A 15,004-nucleotide genomic window follows, 5' to 3' on the forward strand; every position below is an offset into this window, starting at 1 on the left:
ATCATATGATTAAATAACAGAAAATGCTACTGGAAAAACAAGGAAAAGCTATTTCATTTTAATGTATACAATATACATTTCATTAACTTGGTAATATTTAAATCAATAAAAATTATTACCTGCAGGTGAAGGACTTGTAGATATATCAGGAACAGAATCAACACGAACAACAGGAGTAGAAACTGGTTGCTGCTGATAGTACATCTGAATGGGAAGTGGTATAGCCCTCCGTTTTACTCCTACTACATGAATATGCGCCTGCCCACTATTACTGGAATCCTCCACTCTCTTCACTGAATGATTTGGAAACACCGTTCTGTAAAGTACACAATACTCAGTTTTGATTACTAGCACACTAGCAAAAAACACTAACTTCTAACAATGTTTACACAACAGTAGCAATCTACTCACTGCTACTTAGGTATAAATCAGTGTGATTCAAACAGCTATATTCTGCAAGGGTGGGAAGCAGAGAAAGAAATATAAAAGATCAATTCTCCAGTTTTTAAAATAACTATTAACATTGTTGGGTTTTAAACAGTTCTACTGCATATATAATGAACAAAAAAGCTGCATCTAGGCAATGCCTATTTTATGAATTTTGTAAAATGTCAAAGAACTTTAATATTTGAAGAGTGTTAGTTATAGCTTATTATTCAAGATTAGAAAGGGCAAAAGTCATGTCTTTAACAAATAAAAGTAGGCAGAAAAAAAGCAAACTCAATTTCTTCCTTCGCTTTCTTTGATAAACCTCATAATGTTCAAACATAAACACCAGATGTGATGTCCAAAATTGCCCTGTATTTAAACTTCCACCATACTAACAACCTAATTATATGAAATTTTAAGTAGTAGAGATATTTAAAACATATATATATATATATAGTATTTTCTCAAGAATAAGAAGGGTTGTAAGTGATGTAAACTAACTTTACTTAAAGTTAAGAACATGGATCCTACCTAAGACATTTATAAAATCCAGTTGATGTTAGGATTCCACCACGAGCTAATTTACTGCAAGTTGAGAGGTACTCAGAATACATTTCTGCTCGAGAGACAGAACAATCTGGATTTACTTCAAAATGAGCATTTAGCCTAAAAGAGGAGAAAAATAAATTGCATTATGCAATACACTATAGGAGAGTCTATATTTAAGTGTGCTACTACCATATGAAGGCAATGTATTATAAACTAATAATTATGCCTAGTCAAATTTTACTGCTTCATATATTATTAGCAAAAATACATGCTATCTTTTAGACAGACTAAATCAAATAAAGAGATTAACTATTTAATCATACTTATTTTAATGTAAACATCATTAACAACAAAATAAAAACTGTGTTCATATTCCAGCAAGAACAGATTTGGTCTGTTGGCAACAAATATTCTGCAACAAAAAGTTTTACTTAGTGAATAAATAAAACTCAGGTCCCTGTCTTGTAATATTAAAAATATAACAAGTTCCCAATTATGACCTATTGCTATACACTCTCATTCCCCACTTCAGAGAAATCTATTCTTATAGATTATTTCAAACTTCAGTTAGAATTGAAGGCCTAGTTACCCTTATAGGACTCTGTCTAGGACTTATACATATAACAGGCCAACTTACAACTGTTTCTTGTAAACTGCATCAAATAATAAGTACGATAAAATAATGGCAAAATGAGTCTCTCCCCTCCCCCCAGAAGTGGCAGAAATGTGCAACTGAGATTTATAAGACCAAATTTATACCTAACACCACACATTTTACAGTAGATATGGTATATACTTTTTTATTTTTATTTTTTTGAATTAAATCTTTATTGTTCAGATTCTTACAGTTGTTCCTCTTTTTTCCCCCCATGGCTCCCATCCACCTGGTTCACACCCCACCCTTGCACTTACCCCCCCTCCCCCCCACTGTCCTTATCCATAGATGTACGATTTTTGTCCAGTCTTTTCCCGCACCCCTCCTTTCCCCCCAAAAAAATAGTCAGTCCACTCCCTTTCTGTGCCCGATTCTATTATATTCACCAGTTTATTCTGTTCATCAGATTATTCACTTGATTTTTAGATTCACTTGTTGATAGATGTGTATTTGTTGTTCATAATTTGTATCTTTACCTTTTTCTTCTTCTTCCTCTTCTTAAAGGATACCTTCCAGCATTTCGTATAATACTGGTTTGGTGGTGAACTCCTTTAGCTTTTTATCTGTGAAGCTCTTTATCTGACCTTCAATTCTGAATGATAGCTTTGCTGGGTAAAGTAATCTTGGTTGTAGGTTCTTGGCATTCATCACTTTGAATATTTCTTGCCACTCCCTTCTGGCCTGCATAGTTTCTGTTGAGAAATCAGCTGACAGTCGTATGGCTACTCCCTTGTAGGTAACTGACTTTTTTTCTCTTGCTGCTTTTAAGATTCTCTCTCTGTCTTTTGCTCTTGGCATTTTAATTATGATGTGTCTTGGTGTGGTCCTCTTTGGATTTCTTTTGTTTGGAGTTCTCTGCGCTTCCTGGACTTGTAAGTTTATTTCTTTCACCAGGTAGGGGAAGTTTTCTGTCATTATTTCTTCAAATGGGTTTTCAATAGCTTGCTCTCTCTCTTCTTCTGGCACCCCCATAATTCGGATGTTGGAACGCTTGAAGTTGTCCCAGAGGCTCCTAACACTATCTTCATATGTTTGGATTCTTTTTTCTTTTTGTTTTTACAGTTGGGTGTTTTTTGCTTCTTCATATTTCAAATCTTTGACTTGATTCTTGTGATCCTCTAGTCTGCTGTTGGAACTCTGTATAATATTCTTTATTTCAGTCAGTGTACGCTTAATTTCTAGTTGGTCCTTTTTCATAACCTCGAGGGTCTCACTAGATTTCCTGAGGGTCTTACTAAATTTATCGGTGGTTTCTAGAAAATTCTTGAAAAACCTTATAACCGTGGTTTTGAACTCTATATCCAGTAGTTTGCTTTCCTCCATTTCTGTCATTTGTGACCTGTTTCTTTGTCTCCACATTTTTTATGTTTCCCTGTGTTGACAGAGTGGCTTTGTGTACTAGGTGTCCTATAGGGCCCAGTGGTTCAGCCTCCCCAATTACCTGAGGTGGACACTCTTGGTGCACCCCTTTGTGGGCTTTGTGCACAGTCTTGTTGTAGTTAAGCCTTGATTGTTGTAGGTATCACTGGGAGGAATTGACCTCCGGGCCAATTGGCTGTGAATATCAGTTGTGTCTGCAGTGGGAGAACTTCTGTGCTGGAGACACCCTTCTGGGGCAAGACTTACTTCAGTGGGGCTTTGGTGCTCACTGAGTCTGCCCCCTGAGTGTGTCCCTTATGGATCTGCGGAGTTATAATTGGATGGTCCCACTCTGACTACTGGGTACACTGTCTCTTAGATCTCTAAGGAGGTGCTAATTTAGCCTCTGTCTGAGGCTACCCAGCAGGAGCCCAACTGTGAAGCAATGCAAGCTGCTGTGGGGCCTTGGGCCTTCTTTTGGAAGTTCTGGGTTTTTCTGACCCAGCTACAGTTTGTTAGGTAATTTTCAGATTGCAAAGGGCCAGGCCTTTCAAATGCAAAAGCCTCTGCTGCAGCTTGGGTGGGGCAGGGTCCCTGGGGAATCAACAGGGCGGAGCAAGCAGCTATGGCTGCTCCTCAGTCCTTCCCTAAGATGTCCCGCTTCTCAGTGTCCCCGTAATCGCTGCAAGTACCTCTGAGAGAAAGCCGCCCTCAAGTTCCGACCGATGCCAGACAGTCCAGTTTCTCCTGTATGAGTCTGAGTCCCCAGAGACTCGTCCAGAACTGGAGTTCAGAGCAGTCAGGAGCTTGAGACGCCCTCCGGATTGAAAAAGACAACCGTGTCCTCAGCTGCCAGGCCTTTCCACGTGCGCCGCGTCCTCAGCTGCCAGCCCTTTCTGCATTCGCCTCCGTACCTCTGCACTTTACTTCCACACCGCACCTCCTCTGAGTCTCAGTGTGCTTTTCTCTTTCCTTCTAGTTGTAGAATTTTCACTCAGCCAGCCTTCCTGTGGTTCTGAATGATGTCCATTTTGTCTGTTAGTTGTATTTTTGAAGTTGTTGTGCGAGGCAGCAATTTCCAGTGTTTAAACAATGCTGCCATCTTGGTTTCTCGGTACATACTTTTTTCAACTTTCATAAACCTTTGAGTACAGAGTTTTCAAAACAACTAGACACAAAAAACTTTTTTTTTTTTTCAATGTAGAAGATAAACATTTCCAAACATTATTGGAAGAGATTCATCAAGTCATGGTATAACTATATAGAACGTGTGGAAAGCAAATAATTAGAGATATTTAAAACCATAAACCTGATTTAAGTAAAGTAGAAAAGTCTAGAGAAAATTGTCATAGGAACAAAGATATGAAAGCACCAAAAATATGGAACACAGAATGACAGAGTATGGAATGGGAAACAAATAATGTTGGAGAATAGGGAAAGGTATCAAGGAAAGAATGTTTTAAAAGTAATACTTTACAGGAAAATAACCTTCATTTCAATCTGTTAATCTTCTAAATAAATTAAGTTAAAATTCATAAATAATGTAGAGGCAACTATCTAAGACAAAATGAAATTGAACTTTGTTTTTCCTTCAGAAAATGGCTGAGATATAACTACTCAATCTTCTCAAGAAAATATTATTTTCAAAGCTGCTCATTTCAATATAGACAAACTGCTAGTCTATCATTTGGTTAGTTTCCCCTTACTCACAAAAAGAAAAAATTAACTAGCAATGAATAAGAAGTTTTGCTTTTGATGAAAAAGATAAGACACTTAACAAAATGTGGTTTTATTTTCTTAATGTCAGTCCAATTTAGTTTAATAAAACCTTAATTTGAGAAAAACAAATTCTACAATCTGACAAACTTTATTTTCTACAAAGTCAAAGATAATTTTTTAACACAAATTTTACTCTGAAATTAGGTGGTGTAATTTAATACAATTCTAGTCAAAGACTATTATAATTCTGAAGATTCTGATAAATATTTTTCTTTCAAATAATTCCAAAATATAGGTGAAATAGTTTTATATTGCCCATTCTTCGTATAAATGATATTCTATTCTAATTGAAAAGGATGACTGCTGAAATACATTTCCTTATCTCTTTTGCTTTATTCTTCCCAAAGATAAAGCCTTAATAGAAATAAACCACTTACCACTGACAAGCAAACTTCTCACTATCTATTTCCACTATTCCTGGAGGTGGAGCAACATGCTGTGCTACAACTGCTCTGGAAGCTAAAGAAAAAAATACATTTACATCATTTTTAAAAATTTAGTCATTATATGACATATTTAGTTCATGGATACTGAAGCAATTAATATTCACAATGAATACCTTTTAAAAAGGTATATAAACATAATGAAAATGTCGAATTTGAGAAAGAAACTTATAATGGAGCACATATTATACCAAGCACTGTCTTAGATGCTTTATATGAACTATTTTTTTTTAACCTTACCATCATTCAAATAATAACAATAATATGGATTATATCGCTAATATAAACTTTCTCCCATGGGTCAGTCACTAGGTTAAATACTTTACATACATTATCTTTCTTAACTCTTTTGTGAGATGAGTACAGATAAGGAAACTCAGACTCAAAGTGATTACAATACCTAACCCAAAGTCACAAAGCTCAGCTTATCAGTAAATAAGTACCTCTTACTTTAGTTACAGAAGCAGACTGTATCAGAAATTATGTCTCTTTTGAATTTAAAAGATGAATATTGACTCTATTAGTGGCATATATAAAATTTCTGAGATAAGATTAACTTAAAGCTGAAATGCTATGCTATATAACAAAGGAAATAATAAAAACATAAAAATATGAGTTAATATAAACATATAAGTTATATATAATATGAATCTCACATATTTATATGAACTAGTTATATTATACTATTTCACCACTGAATCAGCATGATTTTATAATTTTTAAATTTATAAAATGAACCCACTTTTTGGCAGGTGACATTTTAGCAAAACTTCTCAGAATCCTCAAACAGAACAAATGCATTTCTAAGTTACTGGAAGTAGAGGCGCTCCATAGCACAGCCAATCTGTGAATGATCGAAAGCAATTCTGACCTTTGTTTGATCAGCCCCCGCCTCCCCACATTAGAGTAGCAGCTAATAGCAGTCATTTAGTGAACATTTACTCTGTAACAGAGTAAATGAACCACTTACATTATTTGGTTCACTATTATGTATAGGTCTAAATTTAATTATCCCCATTTTGCAGATTAAAAAATTAAAGCTCAGAGACTAAGTTCACAAAGGAACACATGGTAGAAAACAGCAAAGCTGGTGTAGATGAAAAGCCTTCTTTTAGGAGTGGTGGATTTGAATCCAGGTTTATTACATTTCAGAGTTTATACTGTGATATGCTGCTACTTTTTTTTTTTTTAATGGACTGATTGGGGATGGGGGGGGGGAGAGAGAGAGAGAGAGAGAGAGAGAGAGAGAGAGAGAGAGAAGGGAGGGGGAGAGGGAGAGGGGGAGAAGAAGAGGGAGAAATATCTATTTGTTGCTCCACTTATTTATGCATTCGTTGGTTGATTTTTGTATGTGCCCCGGGCAAACCTGAAATGGCGGTGTATGGGGACAATGCTCTAACCAACTGAGCTACATCACCAGGACAATATGCTGCTTCTTTTTTTAAAATTTAAAAATTAAAATATTTCCATCACCTTTTATCCTCTCTATGCCATCTTCTACTTCCACCCATCCCCTCCAACCCGCAATCACCACACTACTGTCCATGTCCATGAGTTCTTTTTCTTTTCTTTTTTGCTCAATCCCCTTCTCTCCCCAGCTGTCTGCCTACTCTTTATCTATGAGTCTGTCTCTATTTTGCTTGGAAGTTCAGTTTGTTCATTAAATTACACATATGCGTACAATCATATGGTACTTGTCTTTCTCTGACTGGCTTATTTCACTTAACACAATGTTCTCCAGATCCATCCATGCTGTCACAAGGGTAAAATTTTATTCCTTTTAATGGCAGAGTAGTACTCCATTATGTAGCTGTACCACAGCTTTTTTATCTACTGATGGGAACTTGGGCTGCTTTCAAATATTGGCTATTGTAAATAATGCTGTAATGAACACAGGGGTACATACATTCTTTTGAATTAGTGTTTTGGGTTTCACTGGATAAATTCTCAGAAGTGGAATTACTGGATCATAAGGCTGCTGCTGCTTTTTTTTTTTTTTTTAATATATTTTATTGATTTTTTTACAGAGAGGAAGGAAGAGGGATAGTTAGAAACATCGATGAGAGAGAAACATTGATCAGCTGCCTCCTGCACACCCCCTGCTGGGGCTGTGCCCGCAACCATGGTACATGCCCTTGACCGGAATATCGAACCCAGGACCCTTCAGTCCACAGGCCGACGCTCTATTCACTGAGCCAAACCAGCTAGGGCGAAGCTGCTTCTTCTTAATAGAACATAATTAGAACCAAAATTACTTTCCTAGTGCAACCTTAGCTTATCATTTCTTCTCCTCCTAACTTGAAAACACTGTTACAGAAAATACCTTTCTAGGGCCTGAACCTATGTAGAAATATTCCTTTTTCTTCACCAACTGTACATGAGAGTATACAGTACTTAGACTAAAATATACTGAATCAATTAACAATTGCATGAAACATTAAAAATTATGTTAGTATTATAAGAAACTTTACAAACATAATTAAGAAAGAATGATGCAGCCACAGTTAAATTAAGAATATAATCTGGAAACAGAATTACTATGAAAGTGGCTACAAACTGAGAAGCATTTTCCTCAGGATACCTGAAGACCTTTCAAAGGATACAAAGCTGCTTATACATTAAAAGCATATTTTTTAAAAAATATATTTTATTGATTTTTCACAGAGAGGAAGGGAGAGGGACAGAGAGTCAGAAATATCGATGAGAGAAACATCGATCAGCTGCCTCCTGCACACCCCCGCACCGGGGATGTGCCCGCAAACCAAGGTACATGCCCTTGGCCGGAATCGAACCTGGGACCTTTCAGTCCGCAGGCCGACGCTCTATCCACTGAGCCAAACGGGTTAGAGCGGAAAGCACATTTTTTTTTTGCAATTTTTTTTTCTTTATTGACTTTAGAGGAGTGAGGTTTGGGGGCAGGGGGACAGGCTGCTCCACCTATCCATGCATCCATTGGCTGCCCCTTGCACATGTCCTATCTGGGACTGAAGGCACAACCCAGGCACACCGGGACAACACTCTAACCAGCCAAGCCTCCAGGCCAGGGCAGTAAGGAACTTATACTTTAAAAGGAATCAATTTACAGATACTCAACTTTTGTATATATTCTTTCCTAAAACTGTGTTGCCTGAACACATCACCTCCTCTTTGATAACTGCTCTTCTCCAACTTTGGAACAGAAAGTTTTAAATCTCACCCATTCTTAATAATACTGTAGGATTATGGTGAAGAAATTTAGATGTCAACCTAAAAATGGGTGAAAGATTACTTAACTTTTCATAGTGATGAGAGAAAGTGAGGGAAAAGTTTGCAGATGACCATTCCCTAAAGAAAGCAGTATTAAACTAGGGGGGCAGAGGTGAAGGGTATGCACAAAACTATAAATGGTAACTAATCAAATAATTAAAAAGCTGTCATTCATAATGAGCAAGTAATAAAGTGCTCACTAGATCAAAAATGAACTTTTAGTCCTTAGAGACCTATTCACACCTTCTATAAATGAATGACTACATAAATAAACAAACTCAATGTTTAATTTCATCCACTTGTCAAATGAGGACCAAATCTTAGTGAGTTCATTCATTAAGGTCACAGGTTAGTGACAAGGCAAAAAAAATAGCAGCGTTCATCGAAAATACCCCTGAATATTTTTCAAATAGTCCATTATGACTCTGTATCACTGGTAATTTATTCCTTTCTTGGTTGGACAGTTTCTCTATGGCCCTCAATTAATTTAACCTTCAGTTTCTTTGAGGATAAACATAGACCTCCACCACTTTCTTAATTGGCAATATGAAGTATTTCACTTCTTTTTAAAGGTTGAGAAACCATTAATATTCTGACCACTGATTCCCCAATATGCACTGCCTATTTGACATCTATTGCCTGTGGGTGAAAGCTCACTGAATAGATTAGTAGTCAAAACTACCTATTTTTTTTTCATGCCTTCTATTATTTATCCAGTCTGTTGGTTGAATTCAAATTACATGCACATGTGATACAACTCTACCATATATTTCTGAAGAACATAATGGAAATATGTGACATATTACATACTTTGAGTAAATACAGCATATAATCTTGATTCCATCATAGTAAAATAGAGATTGGGACCACAATTAAATAAAAGGGGAACAAGATGGCTGGAGAGGTATGATTAGAGTCTGAACTGAGTCATAAGCACTGATAATTGAAGAGGTCCAGGTATTTAGGAGACTCAACAAAATCTGGTGATTAAATGAATGCTGTAAAGATTAAGGATAATGAGATTTTGGTTTTAAGGGTAGTGTAGGAGGAGGTTGAGAAAGATCTTAATATATTTCTAGCCTGAAATGAAGAAGCAGGTAAAGAGAGAGGTTAAGGCATAGGAATGAGAAAATGGGAAAGACTGGTATTTAGAGCACAGCTTCAGAAGAATTTAACATGTCTTCCTATGACAAGGGGAAGCTGAAAGAGAATAAAGTTCAGATGACAATAAGCTTGTAAGTGAAGGATTAAAAAGTTTGAAGAAATTTATGCCACACAGCATGCATACTACCTGCAAGTCAGAGGTAAGATCAACTGAGAAAATGAGCACCCTCCATTAAAAACAAAATACAAGAAAAGAGAAATGTCTTGGGAATAGTGAGAGGTGGGAGAGCAGGTAAAGTAAAAGATGGATTGTTTTTTATAGGACAAATGAAGGTGGAGAGAGCACTCTACAAAAAGGCTGAAAGTGGTAAAATATAATGACTGAGCCAGAAGAAAAAAATCCAAGGAGAATATTAGTTATTAGAGAGGTCTGAATTTTAATGAAAGATATTTGAGTTAAACAGAATTTACCCAAAGGACTCTAGGAAGGGTGTAAAATGCCAGTATACATGCTTGTACATGTGTTTGTGTACATATGCACATGTGAGTGATCCTAGGCTCTGGTTCTGTGGTGTTTGGGCCAAGATTTAGAAGTATTAGGGGGATACTGTCCTGATGTATTCTGATGACCACCTGAGAAAATTATAACATAATATATGATTAACCCATTCTTAGTTTATCAATTTCCAATGACCAAAATCACATGAAGCCGACTTGTGGCACTTCTTATTGCTCTCACAATTGTGAATCTAATCCTTAACAATCCTCAAAATGCCGCTTAACTTCATCTCCCTATTATATTATTATATTATACTGCTCCTGGAATTTATAACTAAGAAATTAAAGTACATACTCAAGTTCTCCTTTAGCCTACTCTACTATAAAATCTCAGTTCCCCAAAGTGCACATCAAAAATTATCCTTAGTATTAAATCTTACACACCAATAACCACACTGAAAAAGAATATGTAAAAACACTAACCTGGGGCAGCTGCTACATGGATCTGGGTTTGAACTTGCTCTACAGCTTGCGTCCTAATTTCAGATAAAACTTGATGACTGGAACTTGGATGTTCAACGAGTTTTACTGCAGCTAGTGCATCAGGGCCAAACATTTGAATATCCATAGAAACTAGACATACTAACATGTCTAAAATAAATTAAAAAACCAATAGTTATCAATCAATAATATTATTTTAAAAATCATACCGCTTAAAACCACATGCTGTACAGAATACTACTTCTCAAATCCAGTCTATAAATTGTTGTACATTAGACTTATTTGTGGATCTTTAAAAAAAGATTTTAGGCTCAGTCTCTAAAGCATGATTAGTAACTCTGAAGTGGGGGTTAGGTTTCCTTATTTTTAAGGAGCTTCCCAAGTGATTCTGATGTGTAGCCAGACTCAGGAACTTTTATATGGAAAGTGACACAATATCTCCAAAATAATTTCATACAAAATCTTTATTAACTCTGATTTTAAAATTTATATAAAAGAAAGAAAACATTGGAATCACTGAGTAAAATGTTAACATGACATACTTCATTTAGTAAGTATATTTAACACTCATAACCTGCCATGGGGGTGAGTTCACTGGTTTAAGGATAGTACCACTATCAGCAACTTCTAGGGACAAAAAGAAGCTTGTTTTACTTAACGTTAGTTGCTTAATAGTAACAGCTGACCATCTGAACTAGAAAGACCTATTCCCAGGCAGTCAAATATAGCAGTTCTGTTGATTTCAAATTTCACATACTAATATAGTAACAGTAATAAAGAGAAGGAATAGGGATTACTAGTCACATACATCCTGGACTGTGTTATGATAGAAGTTTCTTGCTCATCTAAAATAAGCAGAAAGAATAATACAAACAAATGTGTCTGAAAGGATAATGACTCCTCAAAATAAACAGTAAACCCCAAATATCAATTGTGATTTCATATAGCACATTACATATTTTCATCTCAATTAAAAAAAAAAACAAATAACTTACATGTGTCTTTGGTTAGTCTTACCTATGCTCTTTTCTACTTTAGCAATTTTTGTACAAGCTACATCTCCCATTTCTGTGAGCATATATAGCACCTCGAGTGTTGAGATTACGAGCAGTACATCAGGTAAAGTGAGATGACAAATGATCTCTCTGTATGAGTCCTGATCGACATATTCACAAATCAAAACACCATTATCTTCTGCTTTGCAAAGATTTCCCAAAATTTCCATGCCTGAAAAGCATACACATAAAAAAATGTATTTGGGGTTTTTTTTATCCTCATCCGAGGACATATTTTTAAAATTATTTTAATTGATCTTAGGCGGGGGGAACATCGATGTGAGATACATCGGTCAACTATTGCTTCTTGAACATGCCCAAGTGAGGATCAAATCCACAACACAGGTATGTGCCCTGGCTGGGAATCAAACCCAAAACCTTTTGGTGTAGGGGACAGCAACCCAACCCACTGAGTAGCCAGACCAGGGCTATACTAGTATTTGTTTTTTAACAGATGATAAAAAGTTTTGGCACTTACCCCTCATCTTTAAAAATCTATCCCTTGACATTAGGCATTTTGTAACAGTATGAAACATCAGATGAGTAGTTTTGAAATCAACAGGATCCAATAAAAGCTAGAAAAAGAAAGGACACTATTGTTGAGGTAGGCCTCTTCCAATGTAGTATATTTCACATTTAATAAAAGTGAATAGAATAATATTGCATAACTTTAAAAAATGTAATTACTGTGAGCACAGCCACCACTACATTTGGAGCATCATTTCAAATATTTCTTTTACTCATAAAAGTGTGTGATACTTCTACAATACCATTTTAGGCAAAAACTATATGTAAGCATTGAATACTCTATAAATATGGCAAATATAATAATGCCACATCCTGAAAATTTAAAGTAAATATTGTCACTAACTATTAAAACTGTTTCAAGTTACTGTCACATGCTTACCTCAGCTGCAATATTTCCTAATGTGTCAAGGCCTAATTGCCTTAGGGAAATAAAATGACTATGTGCAGAAAGTAATAGGAAACGAAGACAGGTACGATTAGCTGCCAAGAGCTTAACATTTCCCTCCTCAAAAGAAAGGTTTCGCAAAATCACTGCAATCTGAAGTACCCGCTGTCCTTCAATATCATTAATGCCCAGCTTTCGAGGTGGATGAAATAAAGACTCCCAAATCCATTCTCCTGATGCACCTTCTACAACAGAAAATATATATTATACTCATTAATATTTCATTTGTTATTATTGATATTTCAAAGTAATTTAAATTTTTTTCTTACTGACTTACCATGAGACTTGTTTCTATCAGAAATAAGGTCACGGACTTCATTATCATCAACAATGTCTTTCCAAAACTATAATGAGAAATTGTTATGCTTAATTCTGACAATTTCAAAGAATTATTCTATTACTTTAAAAGTAGTCACACATGATAAAACTTTTTTTAGTTCATATAGGTATCACTATATTCTGTGTATTTAATTCATTAACATAAATGCTTGATTTTCTATAGTTAAGGAACTTATACAATACAGTATCATTCTGAACCAGGGGGTCTTGGCTTGGGATCCACAGATCCTTAAAAAGTCTGTGAAAGAAATTAGGGCATATATGAACTTGAATGAGTGGGAAAAATGACATGTTCATAACCTCTAACTAAAATTTAGCAGTTCCTTAGCATTTTCTTCAACTCTAAATGTTAGACAAACCATAGTAATATTAGCAGTACCTGTGACATTGTCAACAATATGAACCAGATATTTTCCGATCACTTTATAGCTATGAAAAATATACAGAAAGTATTTATGCTCATTAAAATTATAAGTCATTAATCCCACTAGTAAATTGCACATAATCACTGTCTTCCTGTTTATAGACACTCCAGAGACACAGTTACTGAGTAAATCAATATCTAGAAGGAAATCAAACAGCAAGTGGTGAAGTTATGTGTTCCTGAATTGGTAACCCAGATATTGAAGTTGCTTTCCAGTATTATGTATCTACAAACTATTTTTTTTAATCCATATGTGAGAGGAGATGAGTCAAAATCTCTTGTTTAATGTTCTTTTCCAGGCTAAGAAACAAATGCTTTTATACTGATATGTCTATACAAAATGACTGATATGTCTATACAAAATGAATTTCAATTTGTCTATGCCATTTAACTGCATTATCTTGTTATTTCTGTACCCAAAGAAGTACATGGGCTATTCACTTTTTATTTCTAAAACTTCTCAGATGTATGTTTCAAAATAATTGCATTTTACTTTGGGAAATAGGTTCTTTTGCAGTTAAAGTCACTAGTCTGAGAGAAAGTCCACCACCAAAAGGACCCCCAACAAAAAGAAAACCAAAACCCTCATGATTAAAAAATGTTAAGCAACAATAAAAAAAAGAACTAGGAATATGAAGAACAGAGACAATGTTCAATAACCAAGAAAAACAGGGCCACAGGAAATTCAAAGAAAGATATCAAACCTGAGGCTGGTGCCATTTTTGGGCTCAGCCCATCTGTTTTGCAGATGACCTAATAAATTTATAAATCTTTACCAAAAAAAAAAAATTATCAAACATGAAATTTTAAATGACCATGGGTAAATAAAAGCTGAGTCATCAAGAAAATATAACAATCCTATACGTATATGCAACTAATAACAGAGGCTCAAAATACATGAAGCCAAAAATGACAACTGAAAGGGGATGTAAATATTCATAATTATAGTTGATAATTTCAACACTCATCTCTCAAGAAATCATAGAATAATTACATAGAAAAGTAATAATAATAGAGAACTCTTGAACAACACTGTCAACCACCTTGATTTAACTGATATCAATAAATACTATATCCAACAATAGAACACACACTCTTTTCAAGTCGCAGGAAACATTCATCAAGAAGACCATATACTGAACCCTAAAACAAGTCTTGATAAGTTTAAAAGAACTGAAAACATACAGAATATGTTCTCTGACAATAATGGAATGTGATTAAAAATCAATAATAATAATGACAGTGAAAGCTATTTTGAAAATGAACAGTGAGAAATTAAACAGAATACATCTATATAACCTAATAATCAAAGACAAAAATCACAAGGGAAATAAGACAATATCTTGATTTAAATGTAAATAAAAAGTCAACATAAAATTTTGGGGACAAATTAAAGCAGTTTATAAAGGGAATTTATAGCTTTATACACTGATATTAGTCAAGAAAAGTTTAGAACCAATGGTCTAAGATTCTATTTTAAGAAACCTGAAAAAGAGCAAAGTAATACATAAAAAAGTAGTATGTAAATCAAAGTCAGTAAATGGAGATGGAGTCATTCCACTGTCCCTGAATTATTTAAAAAGTGTACAGTAGTAAAAGTACTAATTTACTAAATTAGTAAGAATTTAACTATAATCTCTAGCGCAATCA

The 15,004-nt window shown here is 35.0% G+C and overlaps 1 protein-coding gene across 5 annotated transcripts in view; it reads right to left on the bottom strand.

Annotated features, from left to right (window-relative positions):
- Positions 1–15,004, bottom strand: part of ARID2 (AT-rich interaction domain 2) — a 200,395-nt gene that overhangs the window by 57,764 nt on the left and 127,627 nt on the right. For all 5 annotated transcript variants that reach the window (XM_036299796.1, XM_036299795.1, XM_036299797.1 and 2 more), the window contains 8 exons: positions 12,869–12,935; positions 12,526–12,776; positions 12,097–12,193; positions 11,581–11,790; positions 10,546–10,713; positions 5,149–5,230; positions 961–1,095; positions 120–316 (listed from right to left, as the gene is read on the bottom strand). In XM_036299796.1, coding sequence (XP_036155689.1) covers positions 120–316; positions 961–1,095; positions 5,149–5,230; positions 10,546–10,713; positions 11,581–11,790; positions 12,097–12,193; positions 12,526–12,776; positions 12,869–12,935 — 1,207 coding nt within the window. The remainder of the gene's footprint in view (positions 1–119; positions 317–960; positions 1,096–5,148; positions 5,231–10,545; positions 10,714–11,580; positions 11,791–12,096; positions 12,194–12,525; positions 12,777–12,868; positions 12,936–15,004) is intronic.

This window comes from Myotis myotis, unplaced genomic scaffold (genome assembly GCF_014108235.1).
Source record: "Myotis myotis isolate mMyoMyo1 unplaced genomic scaffold, mMyoMyo1.p scaffold_m19_p_3, whole genome shotgun sequence".
Taxonomy (NCBI): domain Eukaryota; kingdom Metazoa; phylum Chordata; class Mammalia; order Chiroptera; family Vespertilionidae; genus Myotis; species Myotis myotis.